Genomic DNA, 14,764 nt, shown 5'->3' with positions numbered 1-14,764 from the left:
AACAACACACACACACACACTCTCTCTCTCTCTCTCTCTCTCTCTCTCTCTCTCTCTCTCACACACACACACACACACACAATCCAATCCGGTTTCCCCCTATGAAGCACGTTCACATTGCACCATGTCAACCTCCGTCAGCCTCACTCCGCGATTTGAAATCCGTCAACTCGGCCCCGAACACCAAGACTGGGCCAACGCAATCGTCATCCACAGCAATATCTTCTGCTCTCCTATCTGGCCCAACGTGTACTCCACGGACAATACCAGACGCCTCTACCAAGGCTTCCTAGGCAGCGAATACCTCATCGCGCACCAAATCGCTTCGGGTCTATCCTACGGCGTCTTCGACAAAGAATACAAGTACAAACTCCCCTCCTCCGAGCAAACCGGAGGTAAACTCCACTGGAACCTAACCGATGAGACCGCAACGAACGAACAGCTCCTCGAACAGATGGATTTCCCACTGGTTTCGGTAGCGATGAGCTGCAATGGATCCAACCCGGTGGATATCAACCGGTTAGAGCAGCTGTTCGGGGCGCTGCCTCTGTTCCCCAAGCTGATGCAACGGCTGGTTGGGGTCGATTCTCGAGGTGAGGTGACGACGCATGAGGGGACATTGATGAGGAATGGGACTTCGACGAGGGCCGATTACGAGGGGTACGGGCTGATGAAGCGGACGGCGCATTGGCTGATGCGCGAGGCGGCAAGTAAGGGGTTTAAGGGCATTGAGATTCCGTGCTTCCACGATGCGGTTATTGGAGTTTGGTCGAATCCACCTGCTCCCTTTCGGGGCGAGATTGTTGCCCAGCTTAATATTAAAGACCAGGGGGAGGTGGATGAGGATGGGAAGGTCATCAAGCCGTATGCTCATGTTGATCAGCGGATTGCTAAAATTTACGTGACGCTTGTTTGAGGGTGCGTTGATCTGTGATTGAGAGAGCTGGATCTTGGGACTTGGTGGGGGGGGCTGGAGTGTTCCTGAGTTATTTCGATTCTTAAGCATTTGTTTGAATAGCGAGCAAGAATTTGAGGAATTGGTAGTACATAGCGATTACCATTGATATTGTCATCGGGCGTAAGTTCTACGTATTCACCCCCACCTCCTATTCCATAGATCATGTCCCCGGAGGTCTATATAGTACATGGTGCTCTCTAACCTAACCTCGTCCAAGTATTATGCGTGGAAGGCCAGACCTTCCTCAGCAATCTTCTCTGTGACTCCATCCTCGACGAATTCGAATCCCAAGGCCCGCCAGTTCAGCTCTTTCCGCCAGTGCAATCCATAGTACAACCGTTGCGGCTGGTCGGCATGCTCAGTGGACGTCTTTTCTTCTGACTCGTGCTGATCCTGATCCTGCGTTCTTTCGGACGTCTCGTGCGCCTCGTCCACGGGGTCCGATGCTGGGACTGGTGCGATTACAGGTTCCGATGCCAGACCTCCTGTTATCATCCGTCCTTGTCGGGGAAATATAACCGCCCGGAAGCGCGAAAGAAGAAGACCCATCGAGCAACAAAGGCAAGGCTCATGCGTCAAGTACACGTCAAGGTCTGTGCAGAGGTAGCCGCCTTGAGCACGCGAGCGAATTCGAGGTTCTTGAGAACTGTCGATAGGTTTGGGGATGGCCCCGGTATCTGTTTTCTGATATTTGCCCGGCACGGGCGATGAATCATCGGGATCAGCCAATGGCTCGGAGCCGGAGACGTCCGACTGAGAGAGGAAAAATTTCTCTAATTGGCCTAGAGGTAGCTGTTCGTTAGACTCATTTCCATCTTGTTTACACCTCCCATTAGCAACCAAGTCCGCTGCGCGCATTAGCGCGTGCAGCTCCGGCCCGCCTTCAACGTCTGAGTTATATGTTTGCGCATTGGGGTTGGGCCCTGCACCTAGCTGTCGTTCAGACTCTGACATTGCTCCGGCCTCTCGGCGCGCGTATCGTACGTCACCTGCAACAGCTACAATCGCATCGGCCCAATGGATTCCTACATCCTCGTCGGTCACACCAATGTGAGCCTCAAGTTCTGGATCGACAACCACTGCGCCAACCCTGCGCCCGTGTCCAGAATTCTCTGCTTCATCGGCGACCTTGCGCGCCAGGGCTAGATAGCGTCCTGCCTTTGGTTGATGGAGTCAAGAACACGGCTTAAGGTTTGAGGAGGTGGCGCAATAGTAGCTCTGGGGGTTGCAGGGTTAAATATGACGGGCCACATGGTTTTAGACCAGTTCTCAGCTTGTCCAACCGTCAAGGGTGGCTCCAGTGGGATGCGAATGATCTGGAGTTCAATATTTCCTACGCCCTGAGACGACTCGGATGGGGTTTCGACTGGTGGCGCAAACGGAGCCAATAGCTTCTCAAGTATTTCTGCTTCGGGTAAAGGAGGAGTAATCAGAGTGAAAATTGTCTGCGTCGATGGCTCTCCCTTTATGAGGGTAGAACGTAGGCCATCGGGTAGTTGAGTGTGCTTTGCGAAGCGTCGAAGGTGGTTCAGAGGACGAGAAGGGTCGCGAGGAAAGGCACTGTCCAAAGCCCTATTTGTTACCGGTCAGTGCACTGCCGAAATAGTAGTCGTATCAAAAAACAAAAGCTCACTTTATCACTTTCGAAGCACTTTTCACATTGACTTCTACTACATATGCATCCGCTGGGAATTGTTAGTAGCGCCAACAGCTTCCACCCTAGACGTGGGGGGACGCACCAAATTCTTCTCGTGGCCGCGCCTCTTGAACAGTTCTAACAGGGATAACCTGTCCGGGAAGTGGCTCTATGCCGCGAAGTATCTCTTGTACATCCATTGAGTCGTACATGTTCTGAAATGATTACTTGAATCGCGGGGTATCGATCTGCTAAACGACTGAAAGCTCGGGGCTCTCAGAGAAGAACAATGTATGGGAGCTAACACATTCTGTTCACGGCATTTTTCTGGCCTTGCAACGGCGGAAATTGCATTACTTCTGATCCCCGGGGTTCCATTGAGGGAAGAATGATAGAGGACTCGAGATCGACATGTTTCCATGGATCGCAGCAACCCTGTACCCTGTGACCTAAGCCCTACTTCCAGCTATTTCAAGACTAGCCATTGAATGCCTGAGGCATAAACTTACGTCATCATTTTTATTGCCTTTAGATTAAAGTAATCCACTCATTATTGGATTAAATCACTACGTTGATTACATCTAGTAATCGTATACATACATTGTTGCAGGGTAGGTACAGTGCTATAGTAAGTACTTCCTTGACGCCAGTCACAATAACACCAGTATAGCTCGATATACAGCCTAAAAACATGGCAAAAGAGAAAAAAAATTTGCGATGAACAACAACAAAAATAAATGAACCGAGAACATGAATAAAACTAATCGTCCACCACAGTTGGGTTTATGTATTAGCACAGTCATCTGTCTGTACCTTTCTTTAATGTGATATGTACTAAGACAATAGGGGATAATGCTGATCCCCTTCATAGAATTTTAAAACGGTAAATAACGCTGCTGCATGCTATGCAAGTAATCTCAAACCCCATCTAGGTCGAACAAATGGTAAGTAGAAGGCATATGTTGCAATGGAACCTACTCCTTCAAGGTTCGCGTTGGATCTCATATCCTTCACACCTTTCAACTAGACTCTGGTAGTAGTCTTCAAGCACTTCCGGCTGAGGGACAATGCGCCACTCTACACGGAATAGAAATTCTAACTCAAGAAGAGCCAACTCCGTCATACTGATACCGCCCACCCGAGCATAGGTCTTGTTCGTCCAGAAGCTATCGCTCAGCCCTTTGCTCGCAACTGTTGCGCTAGCAATGAGGAATCGGTGAATAGTGAGACTAGAGACAGTAAAGGCGGGGTAAAGAGCGCAAAGGCGGTCGATATAATACACCATGCTCAACAAGATCGGAGGTGAAAGTGTGGCATGAGTGGTCAATCGCTGCAGATAGTCATTGACGGAAATCCGCGGAGGAGATCGGGAGTGAAAGCGAGTCAGCCGACCTTGATGGAGCGGGATTTTGTCATTGAACCGAATAAGTTCCATCAGCATGCTGGAGATTAGCACAACGATATCCCGAGGATCGGCGAGTTCATATCGAGCTGGCAGCAACTTGACTGTGGGATTGGAAGGACGCAGCCGCTTCGATTGCGAGCCCTCCAAATCCGTGCTCCCTATCCCACTGGCAAGTCCACCATTAGCGACAGGGTCGTTCGGACTGTTGCGCTTATTAGACCCTGCGCCGTTGCTATTTGGCGCGGGCATTGAGGCGGCCACGGGAGGTTGTGTGGGAGCGGGAGCGGAGGCCTGAGCTTGATTTACAGCGGGAGGGCCGTTATTGTAGGTATAACAAGGGGCACTTGAAGGGTTTGTGTTGGTATGGGCGGCGGCGGCGGCGGCTGCGGCGGCGCTTTCAGCGGTAGACGCGGCAGTGCTGTTTCCGCCCCCAAGGGAGGTCAGCCCAGCGGACATGCGACCGCGAGGGAGATCCCCTGAGGGCCCGGGAGGGGACGAGGCAACGGTGTGTCGATTTAGAGCTGAACGAAGCTCTTCGATGGCCACACGGGAAGAATGGGGAGAGAAATGACTACCGGGCGCAGCTGTCGGGTTACCAACAGGCTCATAATGCTGGTTATGTGAGATAGTCGTCGACGAGTGACGAGAAAGAGGAGGAGATGAGAGAGAGGGAGGAGGGCGAGTGGGAGGAGAGGAGGGTGAAGGGCGAAGGGCGGAGGAGGGCGAGGGCGATGAAACTAGCATCTCCGCCCAACGATACCACCACGTGGGCGCACGACTGAACGACGTGCAATGGGGTTGGCAGACGCTGCGAAACCTTCTGCTGCTGCTGCTAAGAATGGCCGCGTGCCCTGGCGCATCGTGATCTGCGGGGCTTCAGCTCTATAGAAGAAGCTGAATATGGGAAGCGATGAGGAACACCTATTTTAACAATAGAAATTGTTCCAAGGAAAGGAGAAGATGGGAAGAGGGGGAAAAGAATTATGGGGGAGGATTTTTAGGTAATTAAAAAAAAAAAGAAAAAAGAAAAAAGAAAAAAGAAAAGAAAAAATTCCTCTCCCACAATACAGGTAAAGCTGCAGAAATTGTTCAGGCAAAAATCAAGGAATATGTCACAAACACAACGAATTTCTTTACAATTATCCAATCGGAGGTCTTTGACAAGGGCTAGAATCCAAGACGGATAAGGAACGTTACCGTCCCGTTACAATTGAGTTCTCGGGCACACGATGGGTCATGGCTGTCATGCATTGTACAGTACCGCCAGAAAATCTATTCAATAAGGGTAAAGCGCTAAGGGGTAGAGAAATGGCCACCGGATTTCTACCCGATGAGCCCCGTACGTTGTACTCCGTACTCCGTAATCCGTAAAACATTAGGAGAGCTTGGGATGGTTCATCCTCGTATAAAGACATCACATCCATGCCATTTCCGTGGGTCAAGTGCAACGAGCAGATCGAGGAATCTTATGCTACTATAGGAGCGACCATCCGTCCCCAAACCTGCAGGTTCGCTTCTATCTCTGCAATATACTGATACCTTGCCTATAATGCCCCTCAGACCAGCACCGGGTAAGTGTTCAAGTACAGGGTTTTGGTCTCACAATGAACACTACCGGAGGAATACGAGACTGAAACCCTTTTGACAGCCCGCCCGAGTTAAGGCTGCTGCTGAAAAAGCCCATCCATAAGGCTGAATCACATGATTAAGCTGGCGTTGGCCCATATCCGGAACTCGGGGAAACTGAGATCCCGCGTGGACGAGTGACATCACATGACCGCGGCAACCGAAAGCGGTGACTCGACGGTATCGGCATTACTTTCTGTAATGTTGTACTCCGGTAAGGGTAACGCTAACCTTAAGGAAGCTCTCAGCAACATCTCCTGCTCATAGAAGGAAATCGGTCGGATGTCAGCTTCTCTGAATCAGTATCGAAGGTTCACCGTTATACATCGCTTTATTCTCTCTTCATTGTCTGTTTCCATAGACTTCGCCTAGCTCATATTGCGTTATATTACAATAATAGTACATAACGATTCCTCCATACGCTAGGTACTGTATGTACTTGGCTGCTCATTAGACGCCATTCATTCGTATATCATCGCCGGCCACGACTTACCTCGCTACTTGTACAAAACCCCTCCCCTGCATCAACACTCTGTTTCGGCAACATCTATCCACCTCCCCTTCTCACACCCCTCGGACTATTCCCGTATTCTCCTTCTATTTATTCACTGCTCAACTCTCTTATTTACCAAAGCGGTCTGATAGACATCCTCCCGCGGGAGGCGGTGTTCCGACCATGACTCGCGCTTCAACACCTCCGATACTTCTAGAACTTCAAAGCGCAGATTCTTTAACATCGCAAGCTTCAGCGCTTCGAACCCTCAAAAATGAGACAATTGGCCATGATCAACGCAAAGAAGCCTGGATCCGGTGGGGTATAATCCCCATTCTGGCCAAGGTCCTTGCCTCCAGGCAGACTAGCGGAAAGAACACCGAGCTTAATGGGCCGACCAAAAGCCAACAGTCATCGAGTCGCAAGCTGGAGGAAGATGAGACGTGCCTACAGGCAATTATAGTACTTGGTAGTATAGCACAAGGTATTTCTATTAAAGTGGGAGTTCTGTCCGTCGCTCTGGCTCAGGGACTGATGACCATTCTCAATCAGGCGGTGCAGCTTTCCTTTCCCCTATCCTTTCTAGCGGCATTCTCTCGATCCTCCTGTCTATATTATCATCTCCCGACTGCCCTCAATCTTTCGTTCTCCCCATACTGCGAACCCTGAATAACATCGCGGATCGGCTACCACTGCAAAGCCAACAACAATGGCCGAAAGATACACGTTTAGCCGATCTACTCTTCTCAGACGAACATATCAGCTGTCTGTCACACATTCTCGGGCAGGACTATGGGACATATCAAGCGCAGGCATCCGTTGAACTTGCTGCGGCCCTTATTGGAAAGCTTTGCACAGAGGAAACTCACAAGGCAACCCTGGCCGACTGTGGCGTGTTGGATGCGCTGGCCGTGAAGGTGGCATCATTCGTCGTTGCTCAGGGCTTTGTACTTCCAGGTGCGGAGGCACACGTGCAGGAGTCCGGCGCTCTTGGTTCTCTACCTCCTCCTGCACCCCCAAGTGCCAAACTGGCTCCGATCCTTCGTGCTACCACGGTCATTATTGAACATTCTAAATGGCGTGCGGAGCACTTTCTCTCATCGCCTGGTATAGTGACTGTTTTCCCCAAGCAGGTGCCTGGATTTGCCCCTTCTGATATCAAGACCGGCCCATGGGGTTCGACATATTTTTCGGGTTCAGCTGTGCCACGCCACCTCGGAGCCAGTCCCCTCGAGCATCTCCTACCATCTGTTCCACTGTCTCAAGGGAAAGCTTCTGCTAGTGCTACCAACTTTCCACCTCTTGGTCAGCCACATGGACCTCAACGCCGGCATAGCCATTCATTCCCAACCCCCTTCTCGATCTTGGAGGCGCCGAACTCTGATGATGATGAGAATGCTATCGTTCCTTGGCTTCTATATACTATCCGTGCGGAGTGTGGCATGGTGCGGTTGATGGCTGCACGTCTGGTCACAGTTCTATACCGTCTTGGCCTAACGAAGAAGCTTCGCGTCTCGATGCTTTGTTACTTGTTGATTCCAATTCTTATCCGGATGCTCGATAAGGACTATGAGATAACTGGTGATGACGGTGTCCAGTATGGAGGACTGATTCTGTCCACTGACCGTCTGAAAGAGGAAGCCCCGGCGGTGCTTGCTACCCTGCTGATCGACGATCAAGAGCTGCAGAAGCATGCAGTCGATGGAGGTGCTATTAAGCGACTGTCTCAGCTCCTGAAGGAAACTTATAATCCAATTCAAGAGAACGCTAAACCGATGTGGCATGCCGATTGCGGGGAAAAGATTGAGACTACTTGCACACAATCTGCAGAGTGTATGCTAGGTCCTCCCGGATATTCTCCCATTCATTGTCATGTCATGCGATACCGGGAGAACATTCTTAAGGCTTTGGCCGCTCTGGTGCCTTTCAAAGATGAATACCGCAAGACTATCTGTGACAATGGGGTAGTCCCCTATATCATTGATTCGCTCAAACCGTGTCCGAACGATCCTCGAGATACATCTAATCCGAAAAACACTGCTGCTGATGGCAATCCTACGCCCACCCTACTAGCAGCTTGTGGTGCTGCACGGATGCTCACTCGCTCAGTCAGCGTATTAAGAACCAGTTTGATTGATGCCGGGGTAGCGACTCCTTTATTCGCCTTGGTTCGACACCAGGATATTGAAGTTCAGATTGCGGCAACGTCAGTTATATGTAATCTTGCGCTGGACTTTAGTCCAATGAAAGAGGTAGGTTTTTACACTAACTCCGTGCGCGGAGGTTGTACTAACGCTTCCCAGGCAATTATATCAGCAGAAATACTTCCAACATTATGTGAGCATGCACATTCTACGAATACAAAGCTCCGGATTGAGTCGCTTTGGGCGTTGAAGCATGTCGCCTATAACTCAACCAACGACGTTAAGATGAAGGTCATTAACGGCTTGGGACCTACGTGGATCCAGCAAATCATAACGCAAGACCCAACTAGTGCTCTAGCTAAACGAGGGATGGATGATGATATGGAAAGTGGCACCTCAACGGGCATGAGTCGAGCCAACTCCGCAGGGGAGCAAGTTGATCTGTTGAATCCTGTCGAGGACACACAGGAACGCGATGAGGATATGAAAATGGCCGATTCCTTACCGTCGTCTAAGATGAGCTTGGAGATGTTCCTCCCCGATGTTAGTCGGCGTCGCAAGCTTGCACTGCATGGGGACCTCGACCAAACCACTCAAGCACGCCAAGATGATATTGCCGTACAGGAACAGACTTTTGATCTCTTGCGTAATCTTGTTTGTGGCCCGGGTGCATCCGAGATGATTGATCATTTGTTCAAGGAGATCGGGCAGGATTTGATCTTGGATGCACTGGCAGATAAACTACGGCCTCGTACCATCCAAGTGCCACATAAACGAGAATCATCAACCCACAGAGCTTTACAAGTTCCGACAGAGATCCTGGTAGCAGTTACATATGTGATCATCCACCTCGCTGCTAGCCTCCCATGGCACCGCCAACTTTTGGTCTCACACCGTGACCTCTTACGTTATCTCATGGGGTACTTCGAGCACGCCAACCGTGATGTGCGGACGAATTGTGTGTGGGTAGTGATCAATCTTACATATGAGGATGACTCGAGTGATCGAGACGGCTGCCGCGAGCGAGCATACAAGCTGCTCTCGGTTGGGGTGATGGACCGGTTGAAACGCTTAGAAGAGGATCCAGATCTTGATGTCCGAGAGCGAACTAAAACAGCCTTACATCTGGTAAGGGCCTTGACCCAGGCCTAACGGTTATCACCTTCTACCGTATTTGACTTTCTTCTCTGCGCTTGTTTTGGCCATCTTCCGCTAAAATTATGATCTCTTTATTGCACAGTTTCATGCTACATGGGCATGCACAGCTCCATGAACTATGGTAGGCGTTGGGATGATTGTATAAAGACATTGAAAGGATCATGATAAAATGTACATGTTGGCTTATGCAAACAAAATTCTTTATTACTTCGTCTTCCTCTTCTTGTTTCTATTTTTCTTCCTTCCTTGACGACCGGGAAACTTTCGAGATGTCGTCTCTTGTGGGAATATCATCCATCCTTCTGGTTTGGACGAAGTACTATCTATCTATGTACATTTGTATGTATGGAGTATGGAGCACATACTATGTACTTGTACCTGTTTTATCGATAAGATAAAAAGTGGGGCCTGACCAGATACGTCATCGGAACGGCTTTAGTATAAAGCATTTCCGGCGAATCAATCCCCTAGCAAGTGCTCAGGTACATAACGCCATCAATTCCTGGCCTCCTGTATCTCTCGAGTTCACGTAAACAGCATCATCTTACGAACCAAGAGTTATGGCTCCAGTCCCCGCATCGCTGTTGCGTGCTCTCTCCATCTCCGATCCCTCCAAAGCAAGCTTGACCACTGCTGGTTTGGGGTCGGGCTTCACCAGTACAGGAGCCATTCGAGCAACGGTTCCATCTACAGACGGTCAGTATGAAGAAGAGAGACGGTACTTTGTCAAAACATCCGCAGATGGTAAAGCTGCCGAGGAGATGTTCCGAGGGGAATATGAATCCTTGAATGCTATCGCGACCTCCGTACCAGGATTTTGTCCCCGCGCTCTAGCTTGGGGGTCTCTAGAAGAAAGCAACGGAAAGAGCTTCTACCTAGCGACTGAATTCCTGGACCTAGGGGGTGGTGGCCGGACGGGCCAATCTCTGGCTCAGAGACTAGGAAAGCTTCATTCTACTCCAGCCCCGCTAGATCCTGAGACGGGGAAACGCCGGTTCGGATTCCCCGTCCCGACCTTCTGTGGTGATACTAAGCAACCCAATCGATTTCATGATTCATGGGCAGACTTCTACGCCAATGAACGCTTGATGATGATTCTCGAAACCTCGGAGAAGCGCAATGGCCGAGACGCCAGCCTGCGTGGTCTAGTGGAGCGGACGGCGCATACGGTTGTACCTGCCCTTCTAGGGGATGATCACCTAGGCTACGACAAGAATGGGAATGGAGAAGGTGTTACACCTGTGGTTGTTCATGGGGATCTTTGGAGCGGTAATGCAGATCGTGGAAGGATCGTGGGGAGTGGGCGGAAGGGAGATGAAGAGGCGGGTGACGTTGTCTACGATCCATCAGCATGCTATGCGCATAGTGAGTATGAGCTGGGAATCATGAAGATGTTTGGGGGCTTTGGGTCGACATTTTTCACTGCCTACCATAAGATTGTCCCAAGGACTGAGCCGGTGGAGGAGTATGAAGACCGGGTAAAGCTGTATGAGCTGTAGGTTTTATTCTTTCCCCCGCTCGTCTAACCCACAGGGCTTCTAACCGCGTCAGATATCACCATCTAAATCACTACGCCATCTTCGGGGCTGGGTATCGATCGGGAGCAGTGTCAATCATGCAGAATTTGATCAGGAAGTATGGTACTTAATCTGAACCGCTGCTTGGGGTTTTGGCGTGGCAAATTTTGCTTTCGCATGGCGTCGTTCTCTACTAGATAGATCTACATGCTGTTGAACTCACCGGTATTGGCCCTGTCCCGAGAGAATTAATAATCCTGTGGTCCGATGGCACCATCGTACATACTGACTCAGCATGGGGAAGTAATACCGTAGTATGTAAGGACACACTGTCTGTGTAGTAGACCTCATGTTCCCCCCGCGTCTTCCAACTTCCATTTAATCTCTCTCTTAGCAGCACCTGTGGATTTTCAACATGTCCCCCCTTCCAGATGCAGCAGTTCACCCTGAAGCAACGGGGACAGCCAAATTGTTGGTCGAAAATCACCGTGCGGAGCAACCATTGAAGCTGTATGCCGGGTGGTTCTGTCCGTAAGTGTATTTTAGTACCAGCTAGTGTCTACAGGTCCGTACGATAGACCAGTTTACTGACCTGGACGACAGCTTTGGTATGTCTCACTTGTGAATCTTTCAACACGCACGACATATCTAGTACTTGCATCTTGGCTAACCGCTTCAAGTCCAACGGGTCTGGCTCGCACTAGAGGAGAAACAAATCCCTTACCAGTACATTGAAGTCAACCCCTACCACAAGCCACAGTCGCTTCTCTCACTGAACCCGCGCGGTCTAGTGCCAACATTATCTTGCGTGGTTAAAGATGGGGGCGCCCAGACAGCCAAGCCCCTTTATGAATCCACAGTTATTCTTGAGTACCTCGAGGAGGCCTATCCAGAGAACTCTCCACGGCTCCTCCCGGCGGGCCCCTACGACAGGGCCCGAGTACGCATTTGGATCGACTATGTTACCTCGCGGATTATCCCAGCTTTCCATCGATTTCTCCAATACCAGCCCAAGTCGGGAGGTGAAGACCCAACAGCTAACTTAGAGAGGCTCAGACAGGAGTTCCTGGGTCATCTCAAGGAATGGACTAGGGAAATGCATGCCGACGGACCATTTTTCTTAGGAGATCAGATTGGACTTCCAGATCTAGTACTCGCCCCATGGGCGGTCCGGTTGTGGGTATTTGATGAATACAAATCAGGTGGGCTTGGCATCCCGGCGGAAGGCAATGGAGGGGAGGATGAACCTGTTTGGCAGCGGTGGAGGAAGTGGCTGAGAGCTGTGGGGGATAGGAGAAGTGTGAGGGAAACTACGAGTGAGAAGGGGTACTATCTCCCAGTCTATAAACGGTATGCGGATAATGTGGCCCAGAGTGAGTTGGCAAAAGCTACCCGTGAAGGAAGAGGGGTGCCATAAAACCTATTTGACTTAGAATTGTGGAGGAAACTATGTCATACACTGGTTACTACTATACTCCGTAGTAAAGATATATCATATGTACATTCATTCAGCCACACCAGTGAGGTGGTACTCACCTGCAACCCAGATCAACAAACAGAATTCCAGGGACCATATAATGCCAACCCCTTCAGTTAATAATCTTCCACCCCCCTCCACCCTTCTTTAATTGAAACTGTCCATGGACGGGTATCTATGACCTGTTGTCCTGATGTGTCTGATAAGCCGGCGGAACAATAATTTCCCGTGTATCACACGTGACTCGAGATCATCGTCAATCACGCTCCTCCATCCCAAGGCTATCTGGATTTCAGCCTTTCGAACATCATCGTCCGGTTGTTCAGAGAGTTCTAGTACCATTTGCAAGTATGGTGCCGGAGAAGAAGGATGGCTCGAACAATCAGGCCGCGTCGGAGACAAGCATACCGGAGCCGCCTTCCATTCATCCCTCTTTCATCCAAGTAGCCAAGCCGTATATCTTCGAGCAGACCATTCAACAATGTATTGCGGCCATGGGCGTCAATCCCCTACGCGAGGAGGGACTGCGCCTGCAAGGAGTGACGTGGATCGATAATGTTCGCCGAGTGTTATATTTGTACGTATCCAGTAGCGTCTGCTTGGTCTACTCATTATTCGCCACTCCTAAAAAGAAACAGCAACGTGCCCTTTAGAAAAAGAGAGTATGCTAACAGATTAGACCTATCCGTACCTTCAATACGGCTGTGGTGTATTATCACAAGTTTCGACTCGTTCATCCTGACAGCGAGTATAATTATATGGTAGCTACCCCTCTTAACCACCTATCTAGGTAAAATATCTGACCGTCTAGGATGCTGCTGCGGCTGCATTGTTTACAGCTTGCAAGATCGAGGACACATTGAAAAAGTCCCGGGAGATTGTATGTGCAGCATACAATCTCAAATTACCACCTTCAGAACATATATCTCCCGACAATCCGGTATGTTTTGCATTTGCCTTGCACTTGATCCCTCGCTAACGTTTTTTAGGTCTTTGAAGTACATGCCAGAGGTATCATCGGATTGGAGAGGCTCATGCTTGAGGCATCAGGCTTTGATTTTCGGACGCGTCACCCGCAGAAAACCCTGATCAAGCTTGCCAGGCATTATGGCCTGACGTCGCAGTCGCAGGTGTCTAATGTGGCATATCGCATTTCACTGGACCTCTATCGTACTTTTGCCCCAATCAAGCAGACTGCCTCAACTATGGCTTTTACCTGTCTAGAATTGGCAGGTCGTCTGCTGGACCAGCGCATTGAGGCGGTCGAAATGGGCGTAGACTATGAGAAGTGGAAAACCAGCCGTGAAGAAGTAATGGGTAAGTGCTCCTTGCAAATACCCTATACTAAGGCATTTGCTCATCGTATCAGAAACCCTCTTTGACCTACTGGAGCTGTATACCCACAGTCGCGGCTCCACCTCAGTCGGCCCTCATTTCCCAGCCGATCGATTCCTCACGGTCCGTATTCCATTGAACAAAGAGGCAGAAACCCAAGGACTCCCTCGTTACACACACTGGGTTAATGAGTCGGGAGACCCCAAAGCTACCAATGGCGCAAACAGCGGCAAGGAGTCTGCCCTGGAGAAAGCAGGCACCAGGCTGCATCCGCTTACACCTGTCGCTGCCAATGGGGAAAGACCCAGAGCTGGCGAGAAAGGCCGGGATGGAGCCGTGCGCTTTATGCTCGACACAGAGTGTGCGGATGCAGAGAAGGCGCGTGTCTCCGAGTATTTCAAGATCGAAATGGAAGAGTACGAAGTGGAAGAATGAGCTATCCAATCCCTGCATCATAGCTACATTACCCCATCCGGCTACCATACTGCGACTAGTGCAGAACGGCCTGCAATCTGCACGTCTGATTCTATCGGTTCGCCCGCTGATTTTGTGACAATTACTGGCACCGAACAAAAGTACACCGGGCTCTGCCTGGATCTCGAGAGGTGGGATAGTGGCACCAAATAAAAGGGTACCATCTGAAGCTAGGCCAAAATTGCAAGAGGCAAAGCCCACCCGTCGCGCTGAATGCCAGGGAAGATAGGATGGGAAAAGCGGAGTGATTGACCCTACAATGATATGACCCAACGATTTCGATACCAATGTGCATCGGATATTCCATGGAGTCTGCCCACTATTTCACAGTGAGAAAGAAGGCACTGTTCAGAATAGTATATCTATCTATCTAAGTCACCTATTCATAGAATACAAGTTACGAACTTGAGCAAGTCGGCACAGCAAATACCACCGGTGTGCATAACCCGGCAATTGATCAAGGTATATTTCCTATATATGAAGGACTTTACATTGCCCATTTAGACGCCCGTCTCGTTCCGTCAGACAATGGCGACTTGAC

The 14,764-nt window shown here is 50.1% G+C and overlaps 7 protein-coding genes across 7 annotated transcripts; 5 read left to right on the top strand and 2 right to left on the bottom strand.

The window, feature by feature from the left end:
* Window positions 1–124: 124 nt before the first annotated feature.
* Window positions 125–916, top strand: ABOM_007064 (uncharacterized protein; the record flags this gene model as incomplete). Its single annotated transcript, XM_022534193.1, has 1 exon — window positions 125–916. One exon carries the CDS (start codon window positions 125–127, stop codon window positions 914–916), a length of 792 nt encoding a protein of 263 aa, XP_022387899.1.
* A 261-nt stretch (window positions 917–1,177) lies between these two features.
* On the bottom strand, window positions 1,178–2,806 carry ABOM_007063 (putative tRNA-specific adenosine-34 deaminase subunit Tad3; the record flags this gene model as incomplete). Its single annotated transcript, XM_022534192.1, has 4 exons — window positions 1,178–2,116; window positions 2,242–2,530; window positions 2,592–2,643; window positions 2,698–2,806. The coding sequence occupies 4 exons, from the start codon at window positions 2,804–2,806 to the stop codon at window positions 1,178–1,180; spliced, it is 1,389 nt and encodes a 462-aa protein (XP_022387861.1).
* A 770-nt stretch (window positions 2,807–3,576) lies between these two features.
* On the bottom strand, window positions 3,577–4,743 carry phoB (regulatory cyclin phoB; the record flags this gene model as incomplete). Its single annotated transcript, XM_022534191.1, has 1 exon — window positions 3,577–4,743. The coding sequence occupies one exon, from the start codon at window positions 4,741–4,743 to the stop codon at window positions 3,577–3,579; it is 1,167 nt and encodes a 388-aa protein (XP_022387901.1).
* A 1,558-nt stretch (window positions 4,744–6,301) lies between these two features.
* ABOM_007061 (armadillo repeat protein) lies at window positions 6,302–9,414 on the top strand (the record flags this gene model as incomplete). Its single annotated transcript, XM_022534190.1, has 3 exons — window positions 6,302–6,602; window positions 6,671–8,370; window positions 8,422–9,414. 3 exons carry the CDS (start codon window positions 6,302–6,304, stop codon window positions 9,412–9,414), a joined length of 2,994 nt encoding a protein of 997 aa, XP_022387900.1.
* A 566-nt stretch (window positions 9,415–9,980) lies between these two features.
* On the top strand, window positions 9,981–11,068 carry ABOM_007060 (putative fructosamine-3-kinase; the record flags this gene model as incomplete). The annotated part of the gene is made up of 2 exons (XM_022534189.1): window positions 9,981–10,906; window positions 10,954–11,068. The coding sequence occupies 2 exons, from the start codon at window positions 9,981–9,983 to the stop codon at window positions 11,066–11,068; spliced, it is 1,041 nt and encodes a 346-aa protein (XP_022387894.1).
* Window positions 11,069–11,352: 284 nt separating this feature from the next.
* Window positions 11,353–12,354, top strand: ABOM_007059 (uncharacterized protein; the record flags this gene model as incomplete). The annotated part of the gene is made up of 3 exons (XM_022534188.1): window positions 11,353–11,464; window positions 11,516–11,545; window positions 11,618–12,354. The coding sequence occupies 3 exons, from the start codon at window positions 11,353–11,355 to the stop codon at window positions 12,352–12,354; spliced, it is 879 nt and encodes a 292-aa protein (XP_022387903.1).
* Window positions 12,355–12,764: 410 nt separating this feature from the next.
* ABOM_007058 (putative cyclin) lies at window positions 12,765–14,184 on the top strand (the record flags this gene model as incomplete). The annotated part of the gene is made up of 5 exons (XM_022534187.1): window positions 12,765–12,991; window positions 13,094–13,175; window positions 13,226–13,354; window positions 13,404–13,731; window positions 13,784–14,184. 5 exons carry the CDS (start codon window positions 12,765–12,767, stop codon window positions 14,182–14,184), a joined length of 1,167 nt encoding a protein of 388 aa, XP_022387904.1.
* Between the last annotated feature and the right edge of the window lie 580 nt (window positions 14,185–14,764).

The sequence above is a fragment of the Aspergillus bombycis genome (genome assembly GCF_001792695.1).
Source record: "Aspergillus bombycis strain NRRL26010 chromosome Unknown contig00059, whole genome shotgun sequence".
Lineage (NCBI taxonomy): Eukaryota > Fungi > Ascomycota > Eurotiomycetes > Eurotiales > Aspergillaceae > Aspergillus > Aspergillus bombycis.
This window is presented reverse-complemented; position numbering and strand designations above follow the sequence as displayed.